This window comes from Malania oleifera, chromosome 3 (assembly GCF_029873635.1).
Source record: "Malania oleifera isolate guangnan ecotype guangnan chromosome 3, ASM2987363v1, whole genome shotgun sequence".
Lineage (NCBI taxonomy): Eukaryota > Viridiplantae > Streptophyta > Magnoliopsida > Santalales > Ximeniaceae > Malania > Malania oleifera.
This window is the reverse complement of record NC_080419.1, coordinates 27,609,388-27,631,461: the sequence shown is the minus strand read 5'-3', so window position 1 is coordinate 27,631,461 and position 22,074 is coordinate 27,609,388. Positions and strand designations below refer to the sequence as shown.

General features: G+C 36.0%; 1 protein-coding gene across 1 annotated transcript; it reads right to left on the bottom strand.

Moving 5' to 3' along the window:
* Positions 1–20,359: 20,359 nt before the first annotated feature.
* LOC131151227 (zinc finger protein 6-like) lies at positions 20,360–20,974 on the bottom strand. The gene has a single exon (XM_058102481.1). The coding sequence runs from the start codon at positions 20,972–20,974 to the stop codon at positions 20,360–20,362; it is 615 nt and encodes a 204-aa protein (XP_057958464.1).
* Positions 20,975–22,074: the final 1,100 nt, after the last annotated feature.

Here is a 22,074-nt window from a genome sequence, read left to right as displayed (position 1 = left end):
ATCTTACACCCGATGCACATCATTCTCATACTTCGGGTTCCTACACCTGATACACATCATCTTAATGTTTTGGCATTCGGGTTCCTACACCCGATGCACATCATCCTTATACTCCCGAACTCGGGCTCCTACACCCAATGCACATCATTCTCATACTTCGAGTTCCTACACCCGAGGCACATCATCCTTACACTTCAGCGCTTGGGTTCCTACACCCGATGCACACCATCCTTGTACTTCAGTGCTTGGGTTCCTACACCTGATGCACATCATCTTCATATTTTGACGCTCGGGTTCCTACACCAGATGCATATCATCCTTGTTAGAATTGGTGTATTCCCAAGAGGGGGGGGGTGAATTGGAATTTTCAAATTTATCACCTAGGTTAAATAAAATACTCGTATAAAACAACCTAGGGTTGGTCTATATAATTCCAAATGCGCGGATATAAAAGATATGTGAAAATTTAAATTAAGAGCATCATTCACATAATAACATACGCGTGCGGTAAATGTAAAGTGCAGAAATGTAAATAAACACACGATATGTTATCGAGGTTCGGCCAACTGTGCCTACGTCCCCGCCTCAAGCTCGCAAGCTAGAGGATTCCACTAATAGCTCACTTAAGGGTGGAGCGTCACCCTTTACAATCAGGTCAAATTAACACAGGGCTGACCTCAACCTTAACTAGGTCAATTAGCAGGGCTGACCTCAACCTACACGCTTTAACAGAACGACGCACCTAGCTTTCCTAACCGGGTCTAAGCCAATCGGGGACTATTCCAGGGCTAGTCTCCCTCTTCAGGCACGTGCCTGGAAATACAACAGTATTTGAAATATAATCAAATGGTACAATGAATAAGCTTTCAAGTAAAGCAGATGTGTACCCAAATACGCGCAATTACAAACACCACAGTATGATTCAATATGTAAGCTCAATGTGGTCTAAGATGTCAACTCTCAAATAAATTTACTATCGTTGTAATGAGTACGTGAGAGTGCAAATCTAAATGATCTTTGTATCACAGGATATTCAATCTAAGTGCTCAAACAAAGATATTACCCAAACTTCATATATTTCAATCAATAAGTTTTCTCAATATATATATGTATATGAAGCTCTAGTAATATAGAAGTTTGGTTTGCAAAAAGAGTTTAATCTTTGTATTCAACTATAGATATAAATCAATGAATATTGCAACAAAGATTTTTCTCACACAAACAAATATCTCTTTAAAGATTTATCAAGACAAAGCACACTAGATATTTGAAAGTATTTTGAAAATGTTTTACAACCAAAAACAAATACAATCTTCTTAAGATGTTGCAATGAAGGTGCAAATATTAGAAGATCTATCAAAGTCTTCTTAGGATAGACTTATTAACAAAGTCTCCTAAGAATACTTAGGTTTAGCTCTCAATGAAAATAAATCAATCAAATATGAAGGGGAGAGCAAACCTATTAAATATAAACACTCAATCGACTTACAGAGGATTTAAGAGATCAAAGAAGGTAAGCATGAGTGAATGGGGATTAGATATGAGTATTATAGGATTTGGGATTTTCAGAGTATTTCTCTTAATCAATATTTTTTAATCCAATGCTAATTATTCCAAATGAGGGGGTATATATAGACAACCCTTGAAATATAACCGTTAGGGACCTATTTGGAATAATTAGGAAAGTTTAATGACCTTTCAAATATTTTAACCCTGCTTAAACCATTTAATCGCGGTAAAAAAAATAGGAGCAACCCGAGAGATCCGGTCGACCAGAAATGGTTCGGTCGACCAGGACTCAAATAGCTCGGTCGACCAGGGGTATTTTGAACTGAGTGGTCGGTCGACCGAGGCAAGGTGATTTTCCAAATTCTCGAGGTTCGATCGACCGAGCCTTTTTGAACTGAAGGGTTCAGTCGACCAGACCGCTAGGAATTCTCCCAAGACCCTTCGGTCGACCAGGCTGTTAGAGTACAAAAAGTGGTCGATCGACCGGGAGGTCAAAATGTTGACCCGGTCAGGGTTCGGTTGATCGGCAAGAAATGAACTGTGAAGTTCGGTCGACTAGGCCTTGATCAAAATGTTGACCCAGGGCCAGTTTGGTCGACCAGGCCAAAGTGAACTGTGTTGGCCGGTCGACCAAAAGTGCACCAAGTGTGCATTTCGGTCACTTCTTGCAACATATAAACCCTATTCAAGTGCCTATTACATGCAAGTGCAAAGGTGAGTGTCCTAAGGTCACTTGGGGTCCAATACACCAAAAAAGTTCGGTGTATTATCATTCATGGTTTGTTTCTACGGTCCTTTTTCATTCATGGTTTGTTTGAGCTTACGTATTATCATGCATGTGATGTGTGTGAGTTTATTACAAACCAAAGACCTATTTACTATTACAGACCTTTCCTACTTAAATATTATAGACCCGAATATAAATTACAACAAATCAATTATATCAAGGGTCTTCAGAGTCTTCGTTTTCCTCAGGGTCTCCGAGTGCCATCATGGGATACTGCCAAGATAAACTTGCACATCAACTTGGCAATCATTAAATACCTGAGTATTTGTCATAATCAAAACAGGGTATGACCCATAGGGTCAACAATCCTCATACTTCCACACTTGGGTTTCTTCACCCGATGCACATCTTCCTCATACTTCAGCACTCGGGTTCCTAAACCTGGTGCGGGTCCCCCTCCGTGAACTATAGCTCGGGTTCCTACACCCGGTGCGAGTCACCCTCCGTGAACTATAGCTCGGGTTCCTACACCCCGTGCGAGACACCCTCTATGAACTATAGCTCGGGTTCCTACACCCGGTGCAAGTCCCCCTCCGTGAACTATAGCTTGGGTTCCTACAGCCGGTGTGAGTCACCCTCTGTGAACTATGGCTCGGGTTCCTACACCCGGTGCGAGTCCACTTCCGTGAACTATAGCTCAGGTTCCTACACCCGGTGCAAGTCACCTTCCATGAACTATAACTCGGGTTCCTACACCCGTTGCGAGTCACCCTTCGTGAACTATAGCTTGGGTTCCTACACCCGGTGCGCGTCCCCCTCCGTGAACTATAGCTTGGGTTCCTACACCTGGTGCGAGTCACCCTTCGTGAACGATAGCTCGGGTTCCTACACCCGGTGTGAGTCCCCCTCCGTGAACTATAGCTCGGGTTCCTACACCCGATGCGAGTCACCCTCCATAAACTATAGCTCAGGTTCCTACACCCGGTGCGAGTCCCCCTCCGTGAACTATAACTTAGGTTCCTACACCCGGTGCGAGTCCCCCTCCGTGAACTATAGCTCGGGTTCCTACACCTGGTGCGAGTCACCCTCTGTGAACTATAGCTCGGGTTCCTACATCCGGTGCGAGTCCCCCTCCGTGAACTATAGCTCGGGTTCCAACACCCTGTGCGAGTCACCCTTCGTGAACTATAGGTCGGGTTCCTATACCCGATGCGAGTCACCCTTCGTGAACTATAGCTCGAGTTCCTACACCCGGTGCGAGTCCCCCTCTGTGAACTATAGCTCGGGTTCCTACACCCGGTGCGAGTCACCCTCCGTGATCTATAACTTGGGTCCCTACACCCAATGCGAGTCACCTTCTGTGAACTATAGCTCGGGTTCCTACACCTGGTGCGAGTCACCCTCCATAAATTATAGATCGGGATCATACACCTGATTGATCATCTCCAGTGAAGTAACCTTACACCTGAATAATCGGGATCTTACACCTGATTGATCGTTCTCCAATGTAGTAACCATTTTTCAAAGACTCAGGATTCCACACCTGAATACTCAGGATCTTACACTTGAGTGATCATCCTTAGTTGGCAGAAATAAACATTTATTGATTAACCCGAAAAGTCATTGGGAGTTGAATGGCTTGGCAAAAATAGATGTCTTTTATCTTTGCAGGCTTGTTGCTACAAAAAACGTAGGAGAGTTCCTACCGTTACATTGAAACAACCAAGCCTACAAAGAGGGGCAGCTGTAGACACCCTATTTTTGCCCTAACCAGATAGAACAAGGGGTATATTCTTATTATTATTATTATTATTATTATTATTATTATTATTATTATCACTATTATTTTTATTTATTATTGTTATTATTTTTATTCTTATTATTAGTATTTTTCTTATCTTTATTTTATTATTACTTTCTTATAATTATTTGTAATGTTTATTATTATTACTAGTAGTATTATTAGTATTACTTTACTATTATTATTTTGGATATATTTATTATTATTATTATTATTGTTATTTTTATTATTAATATTTTCATATATTATTATTATTACTTTATTATTATTTTTATTATTTTGCTATTATTATTATTATTATCATTATTAATTATTGTTTTTAATATTAGTATTATTACTTTATTTACTAATTATTATTATTTTTATGATCATTATTACCATATCCATTATTATCATAAAAATATAAAAAATAAAGAAAAAGAAAAAATGAAAAAGGAAAAGAAGGGGGCGCTAGGGTTGGCAAAAATTTTATAAAGAGGGGGGGTGGCGCACAGCAAAAGGACACAGGGAGAGCCGGGGGGAAGCACAGACCAAAAAAAGAAACCTTACCTTGCAGTCTCGTGCTGCAGCAATGGAGTCGTCGGCGTTTGCGCAGTTAACTAGATGAAACCAATCGAGCAGCGATTTCTTAACCGATCAATGCGAAACTTTACGAGATCTTTTCTAACCCTTTCATCTTAATTGTCACCATTCAAATTCTTCTTTTGAGTTTTCCCCCTTTGTGTTAATTTCTTGCACAGCCATATCACCGCCGCAGTAGTGGAGTCATCAGCGTCTGCACATCCAACTAGACGAAGCCAATTGAGCAGCGATTTCTTGCCCGATTAATGCGAAATTTTACAAGGTCTTTTCTAACCCTTTCATCTTAATTTTCACTGTTCATATTCTTCTTTTGAGTTTTCCCCCTTTGTGTTAATTTCTTGCACAGCCATATCACCGCCGCAGCAGTGGAGTCATCAAATATCCGCGCATCCAACTGGACGAAGCCAATTGAGCAGCGGTTTCTTGCCCGATTAATGCAAAATTTTACGAGGTCTTTTCTAACCCTTTCATCTTATATGTCACCGTTCAGATTCTTCTTTTGAGTTTTTCCCCTTCGTGTTAATTTCTTGGATTGCCGTATCACCGCCGCAGCAGTGGAGTCATCGGCGTCTGTGCATTCAACTAGACGAAGCCAATCGAGCGGCGATTTCTTATCTGATAGATCTAAAACCTTACTTGATTGTTTCTGACTCTCCCTTGTTAATATTTACTGGTTTTATTAATTTTTTTGAGTTTCGTAATTTTATCTTCATCTCTTGGACAGTTTGTCCACACACCCACTACACACACTTAGCACACTGCCTAATGAACACTGCACAAGCTGAATATAGGCTGTATATTATTATATTTATTATAATATTGTCAAGTTCTTATATTTTTATTATATGGTATTATTCATAAGATCTTTTAAGGTGTATATGTTAGTAAGTTAATTACTTTTTAGTCATAGTATCACTATATATATTTATCTTGAGTTTTGGGTTTTTATTATTGTGGTATTTATTGTAGACATTAACTAGCCTATTCTCGTTATGGTAGGATTTTAATAATTTTCTTGTTTACATATGTTTGTTGTAGATGTTAATTGATTTATTGTTATTCTCGTTATTTGTTTTATTATTTATTGTTAAAGTTCTGTCTCTTCGTTTTTCCCGTATTGTCATGTATTTATTACTATTATAATATGTGTTGATTATTTTGCGTTTAGGGTTTTTTTTCATAATTAAGGTTCACATGTGGGGTTATTATTATTTTGTATATTTAGTGTTTATATCATATGTACATTAATTTTTGATTTGATTTATTTCCATAATTTCCCATTTGATGGTCATATTGGATATTTACATATTAGTATTAGCTTTAAATTGTTTCCATAATTTCACAGCTTGCTTACCCTTTGTATAATTACCTTCTAGTCTTAGGGTTACTTGATTTAATTTGATGAGTAGATTGTTTCCTTAGTTTTGGTAATTTTGTTTATGTATTGATTGTGTGTTCCCATTAGGTAAGTTGCTATTATAATATATAGAATATTATGGTATTACCATTATACTTATATGAGGTATTATCTATTAAGATATTCTTTTTTTTATTTCTAATATATATGGTATTACCTCTTATGATGTCTTTAGTATCTTGATACATATATTATCTTATGATAATTTGTTACTTATTATTCTATTACTATATATTAAAACCTCCCATACTAGTATTTTCTTATAAAAAAATTTAATACAATTTCAAAATTTGGGAGTGTATTTTCTTAAGTATTTTCTTAATTTTTTATCCCTATGATTTCAATGCTAGGGTATGAGCCTTCGGGCTTCACGTACCTTAAGCTCTGAGGGAATATATATGTATATATTACATTTATTTATTTATTTATTTTTCATGTGTATTGATAAACTCATAAAAGGAGTAACTTAAAGACTTTTTAAATTAACTTAGGGATAATTTTAAATTAATTAGGTACCGTTCGTAAGAACGGGCACGTAGGGGGTGCTCGTACCTTCCTCTCGCGTAACCAAACTTCTGACCCCAGCTTTTGGTAACGTAGGTCCATTCTACCCCTAACGGGGTAGTAATCATGTGTTCTAACCACATTAAAGGTTAGTGGCGACTCCGATATTCTTGTTTTTCCCAAAAATATTGAAATTGATTTTTATTTCGCCGCCCGAGACACACGCGCATCAAGACGTCACGACACATGCAGCAGAAGATAATTAAACCTCAAAACATTTTACTAGAGTTCTAACCATCCCAATCAACCATATGTGTCTCCATGTTATATATTACATCCCAAAATAAAACATAAACATAGTAACCCAGTGTCTCGTTTACACTTACAATAACTTAAAAATCTAATCCCAACCCTGTAGCACGCTAGGCTCGATTCCCTGTAGGACCTGAAAAATGAGTTGGATATTGGGGTGAGGCACTTCTTAGTAAGATGGATTAGATTAGCATCAGTGTGTGGCTATCATGAGTTTTAGTGTGATCATAAAACATTCATATATTTAACTTTAATTGAAATGGCATTGGAAAACTGTCCTCACACCTGTATAACTGAAAATACATAATTTTCTGGATAACATACTTTCGGCTCATTATAGCTCATTTTTCATAAATAACATACATGCATAGAGAACCCTCCTGATTGGACTATCATGTAACATCATATAACATCATGTATAAACCCCCATGATCGGGTTGTGCGGTTTAAAGACTAGACTTTGCTTGGCCTGGCCTACCACCAAGCTAAGTCAACATGATTCATCTGCAAGTACGTCTGTAGAAACGATTTTCCTTACCGCATCTTGGTCTAGACTCAGGAGGGTACCTCAACTCTTCACAGGTCAAATCGTCTATCTACCACCTACACTTCTACTATAGAGTGGCTACCCTAATCTTTCTTACTAACTACGATACTGAGCTTCCATAGTATCGGGTCCCTTAGGGTTCATAAACCATATATATAATTTACATAGTAAAAACAGTAACATGATCTCATTTTCATAATTCAGTATAAAACCATCATATTCATAATTCTGTATAGAACCTGTCAATTTCATAAATCGGTATAAAATCGTTATATCATAACCCTTGATATAAAATCGACATATCATAACTCTTGGTATAAAAACCATGAATTCATAGATCTACATTATTCTAAACATTTCCTAAGATCAGTATAAAATCATATCTTTCACTGTGTAATACTATAAAAACATCAGGTTTAATTATACAATAATAAAGAACATTCTCATGCCACACGTTCTGAGTGATACATCATAATATCATAAACTCTCCGGAGAAAATATACTTTGCTGAAAATAAATGTATAATCATCTCTAGGGTTTAATTTAACTCAAATATAGGATTTGTGGGAAAAAGGAGATGATTACCCTACTCACTTTAGTTTTCCCCAAATACGTATAATAACCAAAATTGACATTTTCATATACCCAATTCATTCATAAAATCATATATAGTATTCATGTAATGATATATTTCAGCTTAATTGATACATGTTTCAAAAATAACTAACATAATGTAATCCCCTTACCTGTTCCTGAAAATATGCCTACTGCGTTCGGAGGAAATCCTAACTTCTTAACCTACTAAGGAGAGAGAATTGGCAAGCTGAGAGGAGGGAGAGAGGACTAGAGAGTACGTGTGGAGAGGTCCTGGGCTAAAGAGAGAGTGAGAGAGTAAAACCCTAATTTAGAGAGAGGGAGAGAGAAATATGAAATTTATGAAAATTTAAGCTTACTTCTCACTTAAGTAAGCTTAGCCCGGGGGAAACCATTGACGATTTTCCTGAGATTTCTAAAACCGTCCACGATTTGGTCTTAGACCAAACCATTGCCCGCCTGAAACTGTTGATGGTTTTCTTGAGCTTCTTGAAACCATCAAGGTTTGGTCCTGTACCAAACCAACTTTTCCTTTTTATTTCTTTTTTCTTTTCTTTTTCTTGGTTCGAGTTCCTACACTAATGGCTAATAGATGAGGCTTGCAAGAAGAGAAGCTAAAAGAAGAGAGAGACAAAGGTAAGAGAGGAAGCGAGATTGAGGGAGAAGAGAGATAAAAAGAGAGTTGAGAGAAGAGGGATAAGAAAGAGAGAGATAGAAAGATGTGAGAGCAGAGGGATGAGAGAGGGAGAGAGATTAAGATAAAAGAGATTGAGGGAGTAGAGAGAGAAAGAAAGAGCTTAGGGGAGAGACGTGAGAGAGAAAAGTGGAGGGGGGAGAAGATTCTAAAGAAACAAAAGAAAAAGAAAAGAAAAGAGAGAGAAGAAATGTTTTTAACTTTTAAATTCAAAATAAAATATGCCATAATGGGCCCTGTGTCATCATTAGATGGTGATGTGTGGCATGTTGTGGATCGCGCCTACTGGGTAACGTCACCTAGTGATGTAGCATAATCTTGACCGTCGGTGTTGTGTTTTTTTGACTTTGGTATAATCCCAAGAGGGGGTGAATTGGAATTATAAAAAAATTCTTCCTAGGTTTGGCAAAGCCAACAACAATAATGCACAACCTAGGGTCAATCTAAGCACTTATTAAATTACCAGAAATGTCAACAAATAACAAATAAATACAAGTATCTTAATTCCAGTAATTTTCCAACAATCACAATTTATTGTCTAAGAGATTATGCAGTATACTCAGCAGATTGATATAAACAAGTAAACACAAGAATATAATGCAGATAAGTAAGAGTGACACTAGATGTGATATCCGGGTTTGGTAACTGTGCCCGTCCTCACCTGTAGCTCGAAAACCCTAGGATTCCACTAATGCTCGATTGCGGGTGGAGCGACACCAATTACAACCTCCTCTCCTTACTGGGTGAGGAAAACCCCAAGTCACATTCACAGGGCTGATCCCAACCTTTACAACCAATCCTTACGAGTTAGATCAACACCCCCTTAGGCCACGCCTGGAATACAACATATAATGAAATATAAATTTTCGTGTACAGTATATGTGCTTCTCCAATAAGCAGATATGTATCAATAGAATCAATGCACTTCAATATAATAGGTTTTATAAGCTCAATGAAGATTATATGACAACTCTCAAGATAATGCATGTATAGCAATCAGTATGTGAGAGTGTATGTGTAGGAATCTTTGAATCAAGATAACTATATCAATCACAAAGTACAATATCAAAGATCTGAAACACACACGCAAAAATCTTGAAAATTTTTTTCAAAAGTAAAGCGCACAAGATATTTAGAAAACTAGCTTTTCAAAAATATTTTCTTCAAAACACAAGACAAGCTCTTGAGTCTTGCAACAAGAATGCAAAGACTCACAAGCTTAAGAAAGTTTTCCCAAAAATAAATTTATATATTAAATCATCGGCGAAAACTTATTGGCTTACTCTCACTAAAATCAAAAATTAATCAACGTATATAAGAGTATAAGCTTGTATTAACAGTATGGGTTTGAAAAACTAAGGTGTAGTCCTAAGAGGGGGGGTGAATTGGGTCAATAAAAATTTTATTTTAATTCCTTTTATAAATTGCTAACTTATTTTATATTTAGCAATTACTCAAGAATAATTTGATATTCAATGCTTGTATAGGCCAATCACTAATCACACTTAACTAATGAATTGATTTAATATCAACACAAAGTAACGATTCTTAATGAAAATCAACCAATTGATTTACCAAACACAAGTTAATGTATGAACTGCTACACTATCAAGATTTGGTGATTAAATAGAAAATTTTGAATATGAATGCTTGTAGAAATTAAGCCTTGTATGAATGAAATTGGTCTTTCAAGATGATACGTAATATAACATCCAACGCTCTTTCCAAAATTCAGATTTCAAATAAACTTTCAGTTAATAGGTTTTGGGTGTTAACCAATCAACGTACTCCCTTATGGTTTCAGCAATTTATATTGATCAACCAACGTACTTCCTTTCGATTTTTGCAAGTCCCAAAAACAAATTAATATTTAGTTTATTTAAAGTCCAATCAATGTAGTATTTATGATCAAGAAATTTAAATCAACCATGCAGTTAATAAGTATGCTGGAAATTAAAGAGTAAGGGAAAGAGAGTGACACCGTATTTTTTACGAAGTTCGATTTATACCCAGCCTACATCCTCGCCTTAGGCAACAACCTAAGGATTCCACTAACACGTTCCTTTACGAGCGGAACACACTGTTACAATCCCTTCTTTAATAGGGTGGAGCTCCCTCTCCAAGCGACACCCCACGCTCGGTTACAACGATCTAACAACCTTGAACCGTCAAGAAACAAGAAACAAGAAATAAGAGTTTGTGTACAAGAATCACTCTCAGATAGAGCAAGTTAGTACAAGTGTAAGCACAAAATATACTTCAAAGTAGATTTCAAAATAATGAAGTTGAAGCTCAATGTAAATATATCACCAGTATAATCTTTCTATGATTGAAAGATTCAAACGTGATGTTTAATTTTGGTGTGAGAAGTTAAAAAAAAACTCAGTAGAAAGATCAACAAGATGTAAGCAAGATAGCCTTTGAGAATTGAGAGCACTTGAGCGTATATTGATTGCTGAAAATATTTCTTATGATGAAAATCTTTGCTTTGGGGGCTATATATAGAGTTTAAAAAATGTATTCCTTGTTCCCCAAGTTTACTTGGAGTGTTCTCAAGTTTGAACGAAGTTTGGAGCCCAAGAAACTAATTTTTGAAACTTTCTCGTATAATAATTTTTTAAAAACTCTTGAATGCAGTCGCCTGTCTCACAGGGTCAACCGCCTATCTTAGTTTAATTTTAAAAGTCAGTGTACTAGCAGACTCCTATCCAAATATGGTCAGTCGCCTCAGTTGACCGCAAGGCGCCTGTCTGGCTATGCTGAGGCACCTGTCACCATTCTATCTGCCAATCTTAAAAATATAAAAAAAAGTCAGTCGCCTGTGGGTTTTAGGTCAAGCACTTGAGCATTTTAAAACACTTTTTTTTCAAGATTTTTATTTTAAAAACTCTTTTCTCTTGGGACCTTTATAATTTATAACTTTGGAAATTATATTTCAAGGTCTTTTAAAAACATGGTTTCTAGGTCTTTGATTATCCCTAAGGAGCTTTAATGCATTTATATTGATTTTTACTTGAAGTACTTACATAAAACTTCCTTAAGACTCTAAGTCCTTCAATTCTTGAAGTCTTCATGTATATCCTTACTTTGAGTCCATCTTGTCTTGAGCTTCAACATTTTTTGAGTTTCGATGATATTTGTCAAAATTTGAGCTTTCATAGTATTTGTCAAACTTTGAGCTTTCATAATATCTGTTAAACTTTGAGCTTTGTCACCATTTGATCTAAGTATTGCTTGAATCACTTGTTTGTACGTTTTTATTGTACTCTTGTGATTACTTAATCTTGAGCTTTCTAACATTTGATTCCTGAAACATTACAACTTTGAAACATATTAAATTCCTTTTATTTTTTATCATAAAAATAAGAGTCGTAAGCCTTGTTCCACCAACAGGGTTATCTTAAAATACTCTCACCAAAGGTATTTTTGCAAAAGAAATGTGTAAGGGTGAACTATGTAAGCTTGTATGAGAAAAAATGGCTCAAGGAATTTCAGAGAGTTTTTTTTTTTGTTAATCAAAGCCTTAATCAATCTCTAATTTTTCCAAATGTAGGTATATATATAGCCTTTGACAAAAATATAATCGTTGGGACTCAAAAAGAATTTTTAGAAAAGTTTAATCAGCATTTTTACCCTAATTACTGCGGTTAAATTATGGCAATTCGAGAGTTTTGGTCGCCTAGTCCTTAAGGTGGGTCGCCTGAACAAACACACAAAGAAAAGGTTAATTTTTTTAGTTCGGGTGCTAGAGGGCGAGTCCGATTGGCTGGGCTAAGGCGATTTTCCAGTCGTTCGAGGTTCCATCGCTTGATAAGTTGTTCGGTTTGCCGAACCTCACAATTTGGTCGCCTGGGGTGATTTTGAACTAAGAGATCAGGCAGCCGAGGAAGGAAAAAAGTATCAGCATTCAAGGTTTGGTTGACCGTGAACAGTACGTTCATTTTGGACTGGTTGCCTGAGCCAAGTCAACTTATTGACTTTTTACCTATTTGGTCGATTGAGGAGTTTTAACGGCCTAAGTTGTAACAACCTCAAAAATCTTAATATAAAATGAAATATAATAAATAGAAAAGTCAACCCGAACCCATGGGTAATGGGGACACCTGTCAATCACAGCAGAAACCTGAGCAGTAATAAATATAAATCACATTCTCAAAACCATAGAATACATAATTCCAGAGTTTATTACATCACCAAAATACTGTATTTATATACAATCTCCAAAACATCAAAATAACCCTAGGATCATACAACAAAAATCTCTTGATCCTAGATCAATGCTTACCCTTCTAGTAGGGAAACTCAACTCACTTAACGGCGGCCTTGACCCGCCAGTCTCTCTATATTTCCTAAAAATCATTTAATATTCGGGGGTGAGACACTTCTCGGTAAGGGAAAATAAACTAAATACAGTTGTGTGGCAACATCAATATTTATTGCAGTTATACATACTCAATACATTTCATATATCTAAAAACTTACATCATAACATGGTGAAATAATCACACTTTCATATTTGCTAATAAATCATATCGTACATAAAACATCTGTTATAACTGATAATACTGAAAACATATCCAAGATGAATAACTAGCTGATGTCATGTATTACCCCCCATGACAGGTTGTGCAGCTCGAAGACGGGACTCGACAATGGCTGGCCGACCATTGCCGAGTAAAAAATGTTTGTAAGTACGATGGGCTCATCACACCTTGGTCCAAACTGCCAGGTGGACGTCCACATTCTACTGAAAGCCACGTCGACTATCCATCTCCCACCCCCTCGTGGGGTGGTTAGCACCAATCTGATCATAGATATCTGATCTATAAACTACGGTATCGTGCTCCTAAACTAAACTAAACTAAACTAACATCCGGGTTCTGATAACATATAATACATGATATTATTGTATTTTTCATCATTTCATAAATACGGCCTCGCACCGAAAATCATTTCATATATACGGTCTTGAGCCAAACATTTTATAAATACGGCCTCGTGCTGAAATTTTTTCATATATATACGGCCTCGCGCCAAAATCATTTCATATATATACGGCCTCGCACTGGAATCATTTCATATATATATATATATATATATATATATATATCATTCTGAAAATAAATCAGTTATCATGTATTTTTAATATCATTTGTACTGCAACATTTCATATTCCTGAAAACATGTTTCATTCGTAACCAAAATCATATCGTACTACATTTCACGTAAAGTAATATTCATGCAACACATTTACTGTATAAAGCCATACATTATATTCTAAAATCATAATTTATGGCATCTCATACATATATATACATTTCAACATAATAGCAGTATTTTCCTAAACATGCATTTCCTTTGTAATATACAGATATAATACATGCTTTCCTGAAAATAAATTTACTTATACATAATAATAATTTGCATGGAAAATAACTGCTTTAATTTATTCCCTTACTTGGCTACTGAGAAAACCCCAATAAATTCTGGACTCACACCCGTAGGATTTCCTAATCAATACCCTGAAAATGAAAACTTTCAGTATTAAACTTTAGTATTTTCATGCGAATATCATTTCCTATAACTACAACATGACCAAATTTGGCTTAAAAAGTCTTACCTCAACTCAGGGATAATTTTCAACGGAGTTCCACCGACGATCCGCTCTGGCAGATATGTAGAGAACTTCCCCAAAAGCGTCATGGTGGCTTCAGATCGTCGATCCGGCGAGCGACGGAGTGGGAATCGAAGAGAGAAGGGAGAGAAACCGAATGGAGAGAGAGAGAGAGAGAGAGAGAGAGTGTGTGTGTGTGTGTGAGAGATTTTTTTATTTTTATATTTTGATGTTTAAATCCGGGTTTTTAATATTTATAGGACTGGATTCGTCGAAGAGACACGTCTCCTCATCAACAAGTCCTGTAGAAAGTTCATCAACGAACCTGCACCTTCGTTGGCGAATTTCAGACTTCCCCAAAACCCTCTCTCAGTATCTTCTCGTCGACGAATCTTGTCTTCGTCGACGAGGTCCTCTTATACCCTCATCGACGAATCCCCTATGTTCGTCGACGAGGCATTGATGAATTCCCTTATTTAATACTCCTTCCCGTTCGTCGACGAAGTCAACTGCCTCCTTCTGTTACTATTTCCATTTCCCTTCCTCTTTATTATTTAAATCCTATTATTATTCGGGTTATCACATAAGTTCAGTCAGCTGAAGCCCTTTCAAAATTAAAGATAGGTCCTATCTTTGATTAAAATTCAACCATATTTGCATAAATATAGCTTTTGAGTTAAAAGGGATTTTTCATGTGATGTATAGGGGCCTAAAGTCGATCTATGGTCACTGAGCTTATGTTAGCCCATCATGCATGCAGTGCATTAATTATTATAGACCATGATTATTACAGACCCAAATGAACTAAACAACAAATATAATTGAAAAATGTTTGGTCTTCATTTCCCTTACTTCTCCAAACGCCACCATATGATGTGAGCATTGAGTTCTTCATGGCCTCCACCGTATCCTTACCCTTGCGTGCTAAGAATGGTCTTGTATACAAACTCAAGGCATAGGTAAGATACAAAGATATTTTTTATTATCAAAACAGGATATGACCTATAAGGTCAACATGTTTTCTGTGGACAACTGGATCGTTGCCATGTCAGCAATTCATGCCTCATTGATCTCATAATTGGCGTGGGCCACTTCGCGACGACGTGATACAGGTGACATCATCTTGATGTCATCCTACCATGTGTAATATTTTAAAAAATTAAAATCAGTATGCTCCCTAGATGCCAAGTGTCACTACTGGATGGGTGACATATGGCAGAGGTTTGGCCTTTCTCTCTCTCTCTCTCTCTCTCCCCTAAATTGGGTCCACCGGGTTTGACTTCGGTTGGTCAAACTAGTTGACCTAGTTTGACCCGGTTCAACTACCTGAATCGCTTTTTTTTTTTAATTATTTAAATAATTTTTAAATCATTTAAAAATACAAAAAAAAAAAAAAAGAGGAAAAATGCAAAAAAAATCACAAAAAAGTTAATAAAAAATTTTAAAAAATTATTGAGTGTTTTTCAACTTAGGGTGTCAAAAAAAGTATAAATTAAAAATAAAAAAGAAATAAAATTGGAGAAAATTCCCTAAACATTTTTAAAAATTGTAGAAAAATATTGAAAAATTCCAGAAAATTGTAGAAAATTTTCAAAAAAATTGGGATTGTTTTGGAGATAATTTTTTTTATTAAATTTGATGCATATGAATGATCATTTGGCATATTTAATATTTGCATGCATCATATTTTGTGTGTATTTGCATGCGTGCAACCCAATGATAAAACAAAGGATAGAGAGGTGTTTTAGACTTCACCTATATTAATTTTGAGGGTAATTTATGTAGAAAGACCCATTCCTTTGGAGTTCTTATTAGACATTCTTAAATTGCACCTATTTGTGCATTTCCTTTTAAAGTTTTAATGGTAATTTGATTGTTTGGGAGTTAATCAAGGATCATCTAATACAATTTGAAATAATTTATAGTTGAGTAGATACCATTCGTAGAACGGGTGCATAGGGGTGTTAATACTTTCCCCTCATATAATTGTACTCTTGAACCTAGTTTTGGTTATAGAAGACTGAGACTACGTATTGGTTCCTTGGCCTTAGGATTAATCTAGAGACCAATCTACAAGTAGTAATTAGGTGAACTAATCGTACTTAGGTAAATAACAGGTTAATGGCGACTCCATCGTGGAAACGGAAGTGATCGAGCAATGGCAACCAGGAGGTGGGCTGGGAACCATCAATAAGACTGTATCTTTCATGCTTCACCATTAATCCAAACCCCTTCCAGGACGTTGCGACAAGTAATTTAGAAGTTAATTTTGTGATGAGATAATTAATTATGGGAAAAGACATTGTGACCTCTTTTTATATTTGAGAAATGAGATGAGATCGATTCAAACTCCAAACTTCACCAATCACAATAAACATACAATATCAATTATTTTGCCAATGGGATGGCGTACAATGATAATAAGCACAATATTAACTCATTTTTCATTTTTACTATTTAAAAATAAAAAAAGTAAGGTAAAATACGTCTTCACTAATTAGTTAATTCACTTGGTGATATTAATTTTAATAAAGGTGTTGTTCAAGCTCCTTTGAAACCCTAATCCATCATCCCTAAGTAATTCTTTCCATCCACAAGTAATGACACAAAATTTGAATGTATGACGAACAATTGATATTATTATTTACTTAACATGAAAAGTTGGAAATTAATGAGCGATTACTAAAAAATAATCAGCTAGCCAACGCAACAAATAATGTGTACTAATTAGTTGGGCATTACTAGCCTTCTCGGGAATTTGTGCTTGGTTGATCCATCTTGGGTGTGGTCTAAGCTAGTAGGACCACTCGAGGATACAAATTCCAAGAAAGACAAACATTTTCAGCCTAATTAGTCTTTTTTCTCATTCTTCCATGGCTTGATCTAATTTAATATGAGATATCACGAGTCCAAATAATAATTATCATCATCATCGTCGTCGTCGTCATCATCGAGGCATATAAAAGTGAGTGAAAATGATAATTTGATAAATTAATATTACCATTTAAAAAAATGGCTAGCTAATTAATAAATATTTAAAAGAAAAGAAAGATTGGGAAATAAAAGAAATGGAGATAAATTATCCATTAAAGAGGTAACATGCAAAAGCCATCGATCAGACCAAAATGGGTCGATCTGCCCCTAAAAAAAAAAAATCTTCCCTGATATATACGTACAATTATGAAAATGAAGGAAAATGTATGGAAGAATTAATTAAAGTCCTAGCTAGGAATTGAATTAATTAATTAATTAATCTTGAATGAATTAATTAATTAATTAATCTTGAATGAATTAATTAAAAGAAACTAGCCAGCACTAGTAGTAGCCATGCACGATGTGGGTGCACTTTGTCTTCACCCACCGGACGCCTTTCCTCAACGAAGCCTTTAGCTTCCCTTCCGCTGCGTACGCCTTGTACATCGCCACCCTCTTCCGCCGCTTCATCTCCGGGTCCTTCATCCCCCACCTCCACCCCGGTTTCGCTCCGTATGTGGTTGCCGTCGCCGAGCAGTACATGCTCGGCACCACTGCGTGACTGTTCGAGGACGACGAGGAGAGGGAGGAGGAGGAGATGATTCTGCAGCCGCGGGCGTGGCCTGGCAGGCGGCCGTGGGAGCGGTAGGATGAGCGGAAGTTGTCCATGTCTACGGCCGCCGCCCCCGAGGAGGGATGGCGGTGGAGGGGTGAGGAGGAGAGAGGGCGGCTAGGGTTGAGGGCTTGCATGGGTCAGGGAGGCGTTGGAATGTGCACTAATATATGGGTGGAGAGAGAGGGATGCGCGGGGTCTTTGTATTTATACGTGATGATGAGGATACAGCAAAATTAAGCTTGCAGCAGAGATTGAAATTGGATTCTCTTGACTATTTTTTCTATTATGATTATTATTGACTTGCATTATGGTTTTTTAACAACTTTTTTCTATTATTATTAACTATTTATTTATTTACAGAGAGGTAGAGAGAGAGATGCGAATGGACAGCCTAAAATTTCTCAACAGCTCCTCTGAGAGGCCATTGACTAGCTACAAATAATTAAGAGTGGAAGAAAATAAATGTTCAAATTAAGCTTAATAAAATAAAAGGATAATAGAGGAAAATATAAGGCTCAATTTGGATCAAATATTTTGCAGGAAAAAAGAAGAAGGAAAATAAAACATTAATTGAGAAGTAGAGAATTAATTTTCCTTTACTAAAATATGATTTAATTTAGATAAATAAAAAGCTAATGGCCAGTCAAATAAAAATCTTTTTCATTTACTTACTGTCTGTATATACATGTATATTTTATACACACACATATATTATGAGCGCATTATTTTCTTTTCTGTTTTTCCAAACAAGAAACAAAATTATTTTTTTCATATTTTTCTTTTCTCAATATTCAAAAATCCAAATTATAAAGGTCTGAGTGAGTCCATTTTTTCCATATCTAGTAAATTAATGAACAAAATTTTTTGGTTTGTATGTCGTTAGTACCTTTTGGCTTGCCTTAAATTTTAATGATATTTCAATGTATTCCAATAAATAATAGTGTTTGAGATAAAGAGAACTAATATACAGTGTGTAGGACTAATTAAGAGCTGGCTTAGTAGTGGAAATATTTTTTAGTTTTTCAAAAAATTTAAAAAATTTTAGCTTATTTTTTGGTTTTCCAAAATTCATATTAAAAAGGTAGAAAATAAAGAGTTTGTTTAGTTGTGAAAATATTTTAAAATTTTATTTATAGATTCAAAATAATTCCAAAAAGACTTGTTTTTCAATTTTTCAAAAATTATATGGTAGTATTTGAGATCATAAATTTTGAGGGTTGGTTGAATTTGGATTTATATAGATTTGGAAGAAAAATCAATACATACTATATACAAATTAAAGTTTAAGATCTGAATTTCATGCTCTCATATACAAAGTGAGAAGCAAAAAAAAATCTTACTCTCAACATAATATTTCATCCAAAAGGTGCATCCAAGTAAAACACGTCAACAAATATAATTGAATTTGTTTTGGGGAAAAATGCTTTTACAACTTATTAGAAAAATGATGCTTCATCAATTTTTTCTTAGCCATCTAAGCTTGGTTGAAGCTTGTTAGATTATTTGAAGAGACATTGATAGTGATTTTAAAATATTAGTGACTGAATAAGAGTAAGGTTGACTTTCCAGTTGTCGAAAGGCTAAACAACGATTATGTGTTGTCACATTTTATTTTTTATAATTTGAGAACTCTATCCACCATCATGCGACTTTGAACACTATGATGCAGCACCATACCTTAGAGAGGGGGATGAGAGGCGCCCACCCATTAACGCACCCCTAGTAATTCACCGACATAATGTCTTAAGGAGGAATTGAAGTCATGACTTTGGAGTCACCAAAGTTACAAATTACCCTTACCACTTGAACTGGTCCGGCTGGACTTTTTATATATTGTTACAACACTTTATTGTTATTGTATTTAGAATCTGTACAGATAACTCATTTTGAGTGAATGCACTTGGGAAAGTGAATAATATTGTACGATGGAATATTATCAAAGTAAAACACAACAACCAAATATGATTGAAAATAAAATAATTGAATTGTAATTTTCTTAAACAAACTTAATAGTTTGTAGGGAATAATATTGATTTTGCAAAACATCACAATAAAAAAAGGAGACATGGCTGGCGAACTATTAGAATAATTGAAATTTATTATTTTGGAATTTATTTAAATCAGCTAATTGCATAATGCTTAGTTATTCATTTTTTTTTACTTTTAATTATAAAGTAAAAACACTAAAATTTTTAGAAATTATCATGTTTGGTAGAATGCAAAAGAGGCAACGACTTCTTAATATGAAACTGGCTTCTATATGTAAAATTTAAAAACTAAGACACCCTTTTCTATTCTTAAAAAAAACAACCAAACATAGCCTTGAAAGAAAAAGGACAAACAAGGGTTAAAAAAAAAAAAAAGCTAAAGAAAATGAAAGCAAGCTCAAAACGCAAGAGGTAAAACATACAACGAAAGGAAACGACGTCATTTGGTTAATTACTTAATTTTGATCCCATGTGAGGTGGCTCATCGTAAGGTGGAGGAAGGCGCCAGTCTGAGGTGGAGATCAAGCTCAACCGCTTCGCTCGCCTCTGTGATGAACGGACCGCTAGCCGGGCCTATGGAAGCTGGGCCTAGGCCTACATCTAACTCCTCCTCTGGCCGTCCAACGCAAAGCCCATAAGCCCCTCTGGGCTGTAGCACCGGAACCAGCTGCGGTGCCGTCGCACTGCACCCCGCCCTCGCCCTGAACCGCGCTGAGGCGGCGGATGGCGCGGCGCTAAAACTGGTGGGTCCAGCGGGGCCAGCGAACGGAACCGGTCGCCCCGCGTGGGCGCTGAGAATGGGAACGGGCGATCCGAACCGTCGGTGGTGGTCGCTCTGGAAGTGGGCCCGCTTCGCCCTCTGCCGTTCCTTCTTGTGCGCGTTCTGGTGGCCGCCGAGTGCCTGGGAGTTGGCGAATTCCCGGCCGCAGTACTGGCATTCAAATCTCCGGCAGTAGCCGAGGTTTTGGAACGTAGCCGGAGGTTCGTCGCCGTCGGTAACCGGAAACCCAAATAACTTTAGCTCCGGAGAAGGTTTTATGATCTCAGACTCATCAACGGTTGTGGGTTCTTCTGAGAAGCACTTTCTCTCTGCCATGTGTTTGATATCAGCTCTCTGTAGTTATGAGCATATATATAATTAGAAAAGAAAGCTACAACATGTACGTACGTAGCATTTATATTGAGCGTTTGAAACTATGTTTTTGGTTTTTGTTTTTTTTAAATAATGTATTCATATTATTTATTTTCTATATATTTAATTATTTAGGATGGTCCATCCAGCGAATTTTCTCAAATAGTAATAGCGAAAATTGGGCCTTTAAAATTTTAAGTTTGATTTTTTTTAAAAGTGTGACGACGGACGGTAATATTTTTACTTGTTGTTTAAATGAATACAAATTTATATCTAAATAAGAGTTTCAAATATATATATATATATATATATATATATATGTGTGTATGTATGTATTATATTTAAGACATGCATGCTTTTTCACAGTGAGTGATTTGTATTTTGTGGGAGGATGATTGTCATGCAAAATCTGAACATATCTATAAAAGTGCTTTTTGGAGTTCAATGTCTAAGAGAAAAAGTTGTTCTTTCTACTTCACATCACATCTAACCGATATGTATAGAAATACGCACATTCTTGCTGACATATTATCATTTAATTAATTCAATTCTCCAAAAAAAAAAAAAAAAAAAGGAAAAGATAAAAGGAAAAAAGAAAAACTCTTTTGGCTTAATTTTTTATATTTGTCAAATTATTGTTTGTCCTTTTACATGCATGCATTTCGCGCTTTACTGTTTCATTTGCTTGTTAATGTGTGTGGGGCGCGTGTTACTGCTGGCCGGGAATGCATGCGAGCCATTTTGATTGATCGTCTGTGGGAGCACTTTTTCTTTCCCTATTCCCTCCAACTTTCTTCCCAACCAAACAGAAGAGGATGTCTTGATGGAAGTGTGGGAATTTGTCCATGAAACTATAATTGTCCTTTGCTAAAGTCCATATATTAACTATTCAAATATAGTATTCATTATCCACACATATACACACATGTATCAAAAAGTTATTGATCGATTATTCTTAGCATAGTCATACGCATGCACTATGATCGTCCTTTTTTTTGGTTGGAGTTCAGAACTTGTGACATGACCATAAAGTTATTTATTCTATTATACTAAATTTTGTCTGT